This window comes from Cinclus cinclus, unplaced genomic scaffold, assembly GCF_963662255.1.
Source record: "Cinclus cinclus unplaced genomic scaffold, bCinCin1.1 SCAFFOLD_99, whole genome shotgun sequence".
NCBI classification, from domain to species: Eukaryota; Metazoa; Chordata; class Aves; order Passeriformes; family Cinclidae; genus Cinclus; species Cinclus cinclus.
Window position 1 is genome coordinate 300520 of NW_026912127.1, and position 10839 is coordinate 311358.

The following is a 10839-nucleotide window of genomic DNA, read 5'->3' on the forward strand; positions in this document are numbered from 1 at the left end:
AGTTCCCAGGGCCATGATGCCAAGATTGGGCTTGGTGTAGGGCCCTGGGCATGACTGGGGCACAGCGTGAAGGGTTTCATGGGACATGGGACTAAAGACATGAAACATGGGACATGGGGCATATAGGACATGACACAGGGTGCAGGGTGTGGTATAGGACACAGGACATGACCTTGAGCATGGCACAGGACACGGAACAGGACACAGGGACAGGGGACATGATTTTGGAGCATGGTACCTGCCCCAGCCCGTGATGCATGAGTTCCTGTGCCCACATGTGCCCCACACGTCACCTGCCACCCCCCCTGCGGCACCACCATGTTCTCACCGGTGTCCCTCCTGCCTGCTGGGTACAGTTTGGTGGCCTCGGATGTGGCCTTCCCAGTGTGGGTCCTGCTCTGCCACAAGCCCTGGGGACATCATCCCTGCCCAGTGGCACCAGGTGTCTATCCATCGGCGATAACTGGGACAAGTCCCACACGGTGGCATCAGGTGGCACCTGTGCCACTGGCAGCAGAGATGTCTACAAGGGGGTAACTGAAGGGACAGAACAGGGTGCAGGTGCTCACAGTGTCCCTGTCATCCACAGGGGGTGGTGATCAGGGGTGTCAGGATGAGGTGGTCATAGAGGTGCCACCAGGGGTGTGGTGATACCAAGGCACACATGGCCATGGAAGTGCCGCCGCAGGTGCTGGAATGCCCGTGGAGATGCCACCACGAGCACGGCAGTGCCAGGGGACACATTAGTCTATGGTGTGGCAATGCTGGTGGGCATGGCAGTGACAGGCCAGGCGTGGGGCCAGGCTGGGGTGGCTCCGTGCCCACCCCATGGGTGGCCCTGCTGGTTGCAAGCCGTTTTGGTTGGTGTCTGTGCCAGTGCCTGGCCCGGTGCTACCGTTAATGCCAGCCCTGGCACAGGGACATGCACAGGTGTGGGAGTGACAAGGGGGACTGGGCACCCCGAGGGCTGTGCCAGGCCAGCACCTCCCACCCCATGCCTTTGTCCTCAAGAAGGTGGCACACGGACACCGAAAGGGGTTAGAAGAGTTGGGGACACAGTGGTCATCTGGGGACATGAAGGACCTCAGCCTATGGAGGTGATTTGGGACACTGGTGTGATTTGAGGACGCTGAGGTGCCCCAGTGCTATCCCCAGCACTGTTTCCCTGTCCCCACAGTACCTGGCTGTCCTCAACAAGACCCTGGGCCACTACCCCTATGCTGGCACTGCAGGTGTCACCAGAGATGGCACCAGGCACAGCACTTCTTCCGCACAGGGGACATTGACCCTGGTAATGACACCTTCGACATTGCCTCCAGCGTCATCACTGGTGGGGACACTTGGGGTTTGGGTTTTAGAGTTAGGGTTGGGATTTGAGATTTGGGATACTCTAAAGGCATTTGGGATGGTCCCAAGAGGTTTAGGAGTAGGGTTTTGGTTTGGGGTTTGGGGTTTGGGTTTGAGGTGCAAGGTTTGGGATGGTCCTGGAGTATATGTGATTCAGGATTTGGGAAGTCCCAGGGTTTCTGGGCTCTCAGCATTCCCTGACCCCAGTCCCAAGCCCACAGAGTGCCTGGGGGTGTACCCTGGAGACCCCCAGCTGCTGGTGCTGGATTGCACTGACAGCAATTTCACCCTCCAATTCCACAGGTAAATCCCACAAGTCCCACCCAGGGAAGTTTCCCATCCCTAAAATCCAAGTGTTGGATTTGCGACCCCTTTTTCCGAATTCCTGTGTGGGATTATGGGATGAAATTTTCCCTTTCCCAGGGTAATTTTTGGGGATTTTGTGGCCAAGTTTTCCCTTTCCTGATGTTTTCTGGGGGATTTTGGTGCAGAATTTTTCCTTTTCTAGAATGTTTTTTTTTTTTTTGTTATTTTGGGAACTCCTGAGGTTTTTGGGGATTTCAGGTGGAATTTTCCATTAGCATTGGATTTTTTGAGATTTTGGGGTGGAAATTTTCCTTTTTTTTTTTTTAGGATTTTGGGGTGGAATTTTAATTTCTGGGGGATTTTTGGGGTCAAATTTTTCCTTTTCCAGGTTTTTTTTTGAACTTGGGGAACTCACAGGGTTTTTTGGGGATTTATGGGCAGATTTGTTCTCTTTTTTGGGGATTTTTTGCGGCGGAGTTTTCCCTTTTGCATTGGTTTCTTTGGGATTTTGAGGTGGATTTTTTCCTATTTTATTTTTTAGTGATTTTGAGGCCTCTTGTAGTGTTTTTTGTCCCCTCAGGCTGATCAGTGTCATCATGGAGTTCCAGCTCAAGGCCATCAACATCCAAACACTACTATAACAGAAAATCCCCGACTGCTACACCTTCAGTGATATTGTGAGTGTCCGCAAGTGTCCCAGTGTCCCCTGAGTGTCCTTCTGGTATCTTCTCATGTCCCTTTTGTGTGCCTTATGTCTCTCCTGGTGTCTCACTCATGTCCTTCTGTCCCACATCTATCCATCTGTCCCCTGGCTGTTCCCCAGTACCTCTGCGGACCCTGGGGAGCAGCCAGTGAGTGCTATGACAGTGATGGTGATGGTGACAGTGACAGTGCTAAGGACAGTGACAGTGACAATAACAGTGACAAATGGCAGTGGCACTGACAGTGATGGTGACAATGACAGTGAAATGCCAATGACAGTGCAACCCAGTGTCCCCACATCACGTTTGACAACTCTGTCCATAGCAGGTGAGTGCAGATCCACCTGGACACCCATCCAGGAGTGCCACCACCCCTTGCTGCCCAGCAAAAGGGACAGTGGGGTACAGTGGATGATGGGAGACAGGGGGACACAGTGACAGGGTAACAGGTGCCATGTCCCCCTCGTGCTCCGGACACCGGCAGGACTGGACGCATTTCTGTTGCGCCCCAACCACACTTCCCCATAAAACCTGCTCCCCTCACACCTTGGGGACACCCCTGACCCCCCCCCCCTTTGTCACCCTGGGGTGCCCCTCAGTCAGGGGGGTCTTGGTCATGCTGCAGGACCCTCTCTCTGTGCAATCCCCGAGGTGGCACCTGCGCTTTTTGTCACCGCCATCTGCCAATTTGTTACCAGCACCCCAAAGAAGGGGGCGGCCCACATGTTACAGGAGGAGGTGGTGAAAACATTTCTGGGGTCACTCCCAGCCATTTCCATCTCCCCACATCCCCCTGAAGATGCTGCTCCACCCTGCACCCCCTCCCCCCCGCCCCCACCACAGCATCCCCTGAGGGGACCTTGGGGACTGTCCCCATGTCCCCCCCCAGTCCCCATGGTACCTCCGCTGCTCCACCTGTGCTTGGCCCCCGTTCGTGTGGCGACCTCCCCATGTGAACGGGCAGGAGTTTCAGTCACATCCTCACCTCCTTCTCGTCTTCCTCCTGCTGAGGAGGTGATGTTGCTTCTGCTGGGGACTCGCCAGTGACACCAGAGGGACACCACAGGTCACCCCTCGAGGGGCCTGGGGTTGCAGTGGCTCCTGGAGTCGCCCCAGTGTGACAGCTGGGGGGCCTGAGATGCTGCAGTGACAATTTGGGGGGTGGGTGCTCGTTTTGGGGTCTCCAGGGTGAGTCTCAAAGTCTCCTCCCATCACCTCATCCCGTGCCTCAGTTTCCCCCTCACTCTGCAGGGAGCATCCAGAATTGATGTTCTGGAATTGGGTTTGTTTTGGGGGGTTTTGGGGTTGGGGCTACTGGGATGGGCTGGTGGGCCAGTTAGGTGATACACACCCAAGGTGTGTATCAAGGCTGGTGGTTATCTGGGCTCGGAGCTGCCTAGGCTGGGGGGCTGCAGGGCCAAGAGCTATCCAGACAAGTGTCAAGCTGGGATCCATGACTCAGGTGTCCATCAAGTGTCCACCAGTGTCCAATCTCTCCTGCCCCCATCCATCCCAGACTCCCTGGCCAGGGCTGCTTCTCACTGCAGAGTGGACAAGCCCCTGGTCAGTCCCAAGATGACCCCAAACCCCCTCCCACCAACCTCACCAGGCCACCCACCCTGAGCTCTGGTGCCATCGGCATCCCCTGGCAGCCGGTCCAGCTCTGAATCTCTTGGAAGAGGAAATCCACAGTCCCAGGCCGGGGACTCAAGGGTATCCAGGATGGTGAGCACTGAATCCATGTGGCATAGGGGGACAGTTGGGGACACAGCTGGGGAGATGTCTGTGGGGAAGGGAGTTGGGGTGTAGGGGAGTGAGGGGCGCCTAAAAGGTGCGGAGGGGGTTGGAAGGGAGGGATGCACCCAAAAATGTGCCAAAGTGAAGGCGAGGGTGCATAAAATTGGGGTAAAGGATGGAAAGAATCCAAACAAGCACAGAAAAGACTCAAAATAGGGGGCACTGAACCCAAAAAAGGGGAAAAGGACTGAAAATGGAGGGGAGAAGGACCTAAAATCAGAGGACAAGGATGTCATGGGGTGTTACAGTGTTTTCCTACCTGTGCCAGGGTGAGTGCAGATGCTCCGTGCCAGAAGCAGCCATGGGGACATCCTGAGGGACATGGGCACACATTGAGGGACACAGGGACACTACAGGATGGGTCCCCTCAGACAGCCCAGGACCTCATGGTTTTTGGCCCCACTGGGGGCAGGGGACACATGGAAGGCGAGAGGAAGATATGGTAGGGAATTTGGACATACAGAGGGGAAAGGACATGATGCCACCAGGACAGATAGCAGGGGGACAATGTCACCAGGACACCCCTGGTGACATGTAGCATGGGGCCACATGACACTGTGGGTGGCACTGACCCTTGTGCTGTACCTTGGGCCATTGGGGTCCTCTGAGCGTGGAGTCCCTAGGACGCCCTGGTGACTGTCACTCACCTCCGGGCCACTTGTCAACAGCCGAACAAGTTCCACCTCCTGCCCTGCTGGGTGATGACATCTGGCTGGTGCACTGTGGTGGTGATAGTGGGGATGTGGTGGCAGTACCTGCATTGGACAGCACTTCGCAATGTCCCCATCCATGTTCCTCACATCCTCATCCATCTCCCCCCATGGCCCCACCCATGTCTTAGTTCCTTGTCGTTATTTTTAACCCCAGTTACAGGGCTTTCAAAGGAATGAACAGAAACCTTTTTGTTTCAAGGCCAAAACAAAAGAATTTATGTGTCCCTGCTGGCAAAGCATCCACATGCTTGGCTGGGTGGGAAGAACCCTTTTTGAAGGGGTTTCCACCCCACCATCTCCAAAATTGTGGGGTTTGCCCCAGTATGTTCCCATTTGGCTGTGGAAGATGCCCATGAGCCAGAAAGGATTAAAATGATGGATTTCTATTGGAGAAGACCTCCAAGGCCATTCAGTGTTGCTTGATACCACCAGAAGATGCAAAGAGTGAGATTTTTCTCGGGTCAGAAGTCGACAAACGTGCTCTTCACAATGGATTTCTGATGTTGATCTGTGGATATGTCCAGGTGCCCATGGGGAGCCAGGAGGATGTGGAGCCACCCAGCCAGGTGTATTTCTAACATAGATCACGGGCACCATGGACCAGCAATGCTCTGCCCACTGGGGGCCACAGGAACATCCAGCACAGATCCTGCCACGGGGGATGGAGCTGGAGCAGCACATGAAGCTCTTCCTGCACTTGATTTGCAGGGCTTCCCTTAGTGGTGCCTTCATTGGTGTAGGGTAAAGTGAGAGCTTCTGGAACAGGACTTCACACATTTGGGACACTCGTAGGGCCTCGTCCTAGTATATATGCGCTGGTGGGTGACGACAGTGGAGTTTTGGTTGAAGCCATTCCCATTGTTGGGTCAGTGGAAGGGCCTCTCCTCTGAATCTGCTGATGCCTGAGGAGACTGGAGCTAGTCTTAAATGTCTTCCTGCATTCCTCACAATCGGCACGCCTCTGCTTTGTGTGGCTCATCTGGTGGGCAGTCAGGTCAGAGCTTGTCTTGAAGCCCTTCCCACACTCCCCACACTCATAGGGCTGTTCCCTCATGTGGATTCTCCAGTGTTGGATCAGGTAGGATCACTTGCTGAAGCTCTTCCCACATTCTGAGCACTTGTGGGGCTTCTCCCCATCATGAAGCTGCTCATGGACTCTCAGCTCTAAGCTCCAGCAGCATCTCTGGCCACCTCCCTGGCCCGGAGTGGGTCTTTCTGCTTTGGATCACCGTGATCTGCATTTGTAACCCCTCATGAGGGATCTCTGGGGCTTTTCCTCCTCCTTGGATTCCTGCACCATGGAGCTGGTTTAAAATGCCTTTTCCATAAGGTTCAGCTGTGGGGATTTGTCCTCCCTGGTCTCCATCCTCAGCTCCTTGTCTGGGGGAGGAAGGACAAGGAGAGGATGGGATTTGCCTCTGTTCCAGAGGGAGGGGGAAGGAGATCCCCCCAGCATGTCCCCGGCAGGACGGTGTCGGCAGCGGGGTTGTCCTGCAGCCGGGGGCCGTGCTGGGCTGGGAGATGGAGCAGGACAGAGGGGGAAGGGGGCAGGGACTTCCCCCTCACCTGCATAGGGCTTCTGGGCCATCTTCCTCACGGCCTCCTCCTCCATCTGACCATGATTTGGGAATGGGAAATCCTGGGTTTGGGGAAAAACAAGGGCTGAGCACATTGGTTTTGATGTTCCTGCGGGCCAAGGGTAGCTGGAGATGTCATCACCCCTTTCAACCTCAGAGAGCCTGGGGCTGCTCATCACCAACCTCTTGCACTCCTCCAGGCTGCCGGGGGTTCCCTGGCTCTGGGAATGCCCCTCTGCGCTCTCCCCTCTCCGGGGCTCCCGCATTCCCCCACGGCTCTCCTGGGGATCCCCAAACCCCATACTGGCCCTCTGCCCACCAGTACTGGGTGATCACCACGTGGGACCTGCCAAGATCCCTCCCGGGGCATTTCCGGCTGAGCTTCGGGGTCCTTCAAGATCCAAACGTACCCTGGCCCCTCAAAAAGAAAACCTTCCAGAGACGCCCCCGCTGGTTTTGGGGCGAGGTTCCCCTTCCTGCTCACCTGTGGGTTCCGGGGGGGCAGGGTGATGCTGCCAGAGTTGGGGGAACTGCAGCCTGAGCGGGCGGGCGGGGGAGCCGAGTGGTTCTGCTGCTGCTCTTTCTCTTGCAGCTCCTCTTCCTCATGTTCCTGACTTTCCCCTTCTTGTTCTTCCCGCTCCTCTTTCCTTCCTCCCCCTCCTCCGCTCCCAGCCCGGCCCAGGTCGGTGCCGACACTGAAAAGCAGCCGTGCTCTGCCCTGGGGGGTTCCAAAGTGGCCGTGCCCTGCACAGTGCTGGAACCAATACTGGGAGCACTCGAAGCGATCCTGAGAGAACCCGGAAGGAATTGGGAGCGCTTTCCGTGCTAGGACCGCTCTTACTGGGAGCACTGGGACGGAACTGGGAATAAACAGCGCCCGGACGCGGCTTCAGCCGGCGGTGGGCGGGGTCAGGACCGAAAGCGTGGTTATGCAAATCCAGGAGCGATCGCGCGCTGTGATTGGTGGGCGGAAGCAGCGCGGGGTTCTCCCTGGTCACGTGTGGGCCGCGGGGGGGCCGGAGCGATGGCGGCGGGGCCTGGTGAGAGGGAACAGGGAATGGGGACAGGGAATGGGAACGGGAACCAGGAACAGAAACAAGAATACAGGACTGGGACGGGGAATACAGGACACGAACTGGGAATGGAAATGTGGGAACAGGACAGGGAATACAGATACAGCAACTGGAGAGAGAATATGGGATAGGGATTAGAAAGATGGGACCGGGATTAGAAATAGGGCTGGGAATGGAAATACGGAAATGGGACAGGAAATATGGAAATGGAAATGCGGGACCAGCATGAGGACTGGGAATATGAGAACGGGAACAGGACAGGGAATATGGGACCGGGATTATGAGAATGACAACCAGACAGAGAATACGGGACAGGGAATGAGACCAAGAGTGGGATCCAGACTGGGATGGGAGCAGGGTGGGACCAGGAGCGAGGTAACATGAGAATGAGCAGGGGGCAAGGAGAATGACAGCGAGGAGAGGGGGATCCAGGACAGGAGAAACCCAAAACTGGTACAGGGGATATGTGGACAGTTCCTGGGCAGGGGATCCTTGATCAACTGCCCCAGAACCTCTGCCAGAGTTTCCCAAAGCAATTAGAACTGCTCAGCCTAGAATATCCAAGACCCTGAGCGACCCCCAAATCCCTCCCAGGAACCCTCAACCCTCTTGAACACAGCACCCCCCACATCCCCTGGAAGATCCCCCCCCATGTTGCCATCGTTGTCTTAGCTCAACATCTTCACCCTGGGTTTGGGTATTTTGAAAGAACAATGAGAAATGCAAAGAAAATTAAGGCAGGAGGATGTGGAGCCCTCAGCCAGGTGTCTCCCCCACATGCGTTGTAGAGGAGACAAATCCCTCTGCAGATATACAAGGGACTGCAAGGTCCCTTGTTCCCATGAGGCCTTGCAGTGTCACAGGGGTCTCCTTGGTGATGCAGTGTCACAATGGACCCTTGGTTCTGTGGGGACTCACAATGGCAGAATGGTCTCCTTGGTTCCACGAGGCCCTGCAGAGCCCCTTGATTCAACGTGGCCTCAAAGTGTCATCATGGTCTCCAGAATTCCATGAGGCCCTGCTGTGTCACAGTGGATCTTTGGTTCCATGGGGTCCGCACTGTTCCATGAATCCTTAGTTCCATGGGGCCCTGCAGTGTCACCATGGACTCCTTAATTCAATGGTGTCACACAGTGACACAATCACCCCTTAGCACAACAAGACCCCAGAGTGTCACAATGGTTCCTTGCTTCCATGAGGCCTTGTAGCGTCACAATGGACTCCTTGGTTCCATGGGGCCACAAAGTGTCACAGTGGCCCCTTGGTTCAGTGAGGCCTGTCATGGCATAAGATTTTAGCCTTTATATTTTTGAAATCCTGTTATGCATCAATGCATAACTCTAAACTCCATAGAAAGTATTAGTTAACTATCTTCACATTTTGGTCAGACAAAAAGATTCCTCTGAAACTCAAGGACACCCTACAGCCTCAGGTTCCAAATACAATAAACAAAAGTGAATTGGGAGGGGGGAGCAAACTGAGGGAATATGACTTCATTAGCGGAAGCTGTAATTGGAGGATTAACCCCTTATATGCAAACAGACCAAACTTATATCTGTCTGAAAAAGTCATGACCACCATCCACCTTGGGTGTAGCCTCTGGGAAGCTTTTCACTGTCCAAGGTGTATCTGTTGAAGGCCTTTAATAAGCACCGACTTTATTCCCTTAACCTTGTCTAGCCTGTGTTCTAGGTAGCCACTCCAAGACATCACCTGCAGTGCCACAATAGTCTCTGTGATTCGTTAAGGCCTGCAGTGTCAAAACAGACCATTGATTCCATGACACCCAAAGTGTCACAATGGCCCCTTGGTTCCACTGAGTCCAACAGTGTCACTAGGGTCCTGTTTGCTCCACAAGGCTCTGAAGTGCCACCATGGCCCTTTGGTTTCACAAGGCCTCAATATGTAAAAATGGCCTCGATGGTTTCATGAGGTCCTGCTCTGTCACAATGCACCTTTGTTTCCATGGTGCCCCATAGTGTTACAATGGTATCCTGGGTTCCACGGTGTCAGAATGAACCCTTCATCCTGTGCAGACCCACAGTGTTCACTGCCGTGCCCTTGATTCCATGAGGCCCTGCCAAGCTGTAACAGTCCCTTGTTCCAGTGGGTCCCAGAGTGTCAGAATAGTCTCCAATGTTCCATGAGGCCCCGCAATGTCACTGTGCTCCCCTTGGTTCCACAGGCTGCACAGTGTAGCAATGGACTCTTGGTTCCATGAGGTTCCTCAGTCACAATGCTCTTGGATCCCCAGTGTCAGTGTCAGTGTCAGTGTCAGCGTTAAGGAGAGAGAGTTCAAAGTGCACCTCATGATTTTTGGTTTTAATCAAGTGAATATTTTTTTTAATTTTTCAATTCAGAGAAGAGGTGACCGAAGCATTCCCCAGGTGATCTTGATGATGAATGTCACCTTAGAAGGTCTGGGCACAGAGAAGAATGATCCCTTTCAGGGTTGACCCTATTTGGACAACCTGCTTCTCACCTCCAACCTCACCATGTCAGACATTGCCCACCTGGGACTGACATCCTAAAACATAAAAAAAATCCCTGCATGTTTATTATTATAATTATATATTAATAAAATAATAAAATTACAAAGATGTTTTTCTTTTAATAATAAAAATAATATTTTTATTACCTAATTTTTCATTTATGTGTTAAAAAATCGATACGGTTTTAGCAATCATAAAAATTCTTGGTGATTGGTTCTAAGTAACACAATTCCCTTCATTAATTAATTGAAAACTACTGGCTATTGCTTTCTCCTTCTGTATGATAAGTAGACTTTTTTCAGTCCTTCTCTAATCCTTGTTATCATTTTCTCAGACAGGGTAAAAGGGGCCACTCTGGAGTCAAGGGAGACATTTCTGGGGTACATTTGGGGCAGTCTTGGGTCTACACAGGGAATTTAGAACTTGAGGGTATGTAGGACACTTCAATGGGCCGGGTGGGCACTGGGCAGGGCACTGAGGGATTCTGACGGACACCTCGGAGGCTGGGAGAGCTCTTGGGGGTCCAGGGCGAAAACTTGGAGGTCAGGGAGGGGAATGTGGAGCGCTTCGGGGTCCGGGCGGGCACCTGGGGGGCTAGAACGGGGCTCTCTGGGGCGCGGGGGATGATGGGAATTGTAGGCACGGGCATAATACGATTGAATACAGCCGCGGAGCATCACAGGAGGGCGCATCCGCATTGTCTCTTTGTGGGTCGCGGTGCCTGATGGGAGATGTAGTCACGGCTGGAATAGCACTCTAACGGGACTGCGGAGCATGATGGGAGCTGTAGTCCCGGAAGTGGCTCGGACGAAGCATTTGGGGTCCGGGAAAGC

The 10839-nt window shown here is 53.9% G+C and overlaps 1 protein-coding gene across 1 annotated transcript; it reads right to left on the reverse strand.

Moving 5' to 3' along the window:
* Positions 1-4118: 4118 nt before the first annotated feature.
* On the reverse strand, positions 4119-10020 carry LOC134057458 (uncharacterized). Its single transcript, XM_062514443.1, has 5 exons — positions 9997-10020; positions 7375-7478; positions 6926-7328; positions 6431-6503; positions 4119-6244 (listed from the first exon to the last, which is right to left on the reverse strand). Exons 1-5 carry the CDS (start codon positions 10018-10020, stop codon positions 6174-6176), a joined length of 675 nt encoding a protein of 224 aa, XP_062370427.1. The 3' UTR covers positions 4119-6173.
* Positions 10021-10839: the final 819 nt, after the last annotated feature.

Bases quoted from the DNA above. Each gene is read 5' to 3' on its own strand.
- LOC134057458 (XM_062514443.1), bottom strand. From the start codon at position 10,020: ATGTCTGACATGGTGAGGTTGGAG. The intron at 7,479-9,996 runs GTGAGAAGCAGG...CCCTCTCACCAG, and splicing joins CTGACATGGTGAGGTTGGAG to GCCCCGCCGCCATCGCTCCG. The intron at 6,504-6,925 runs GTGAGCAGGAAG...CCCCAAACCCAG, and splicing joins TGCCCCCCCGGAACCCACAG to GATTTCCCATTCCCAAATCA.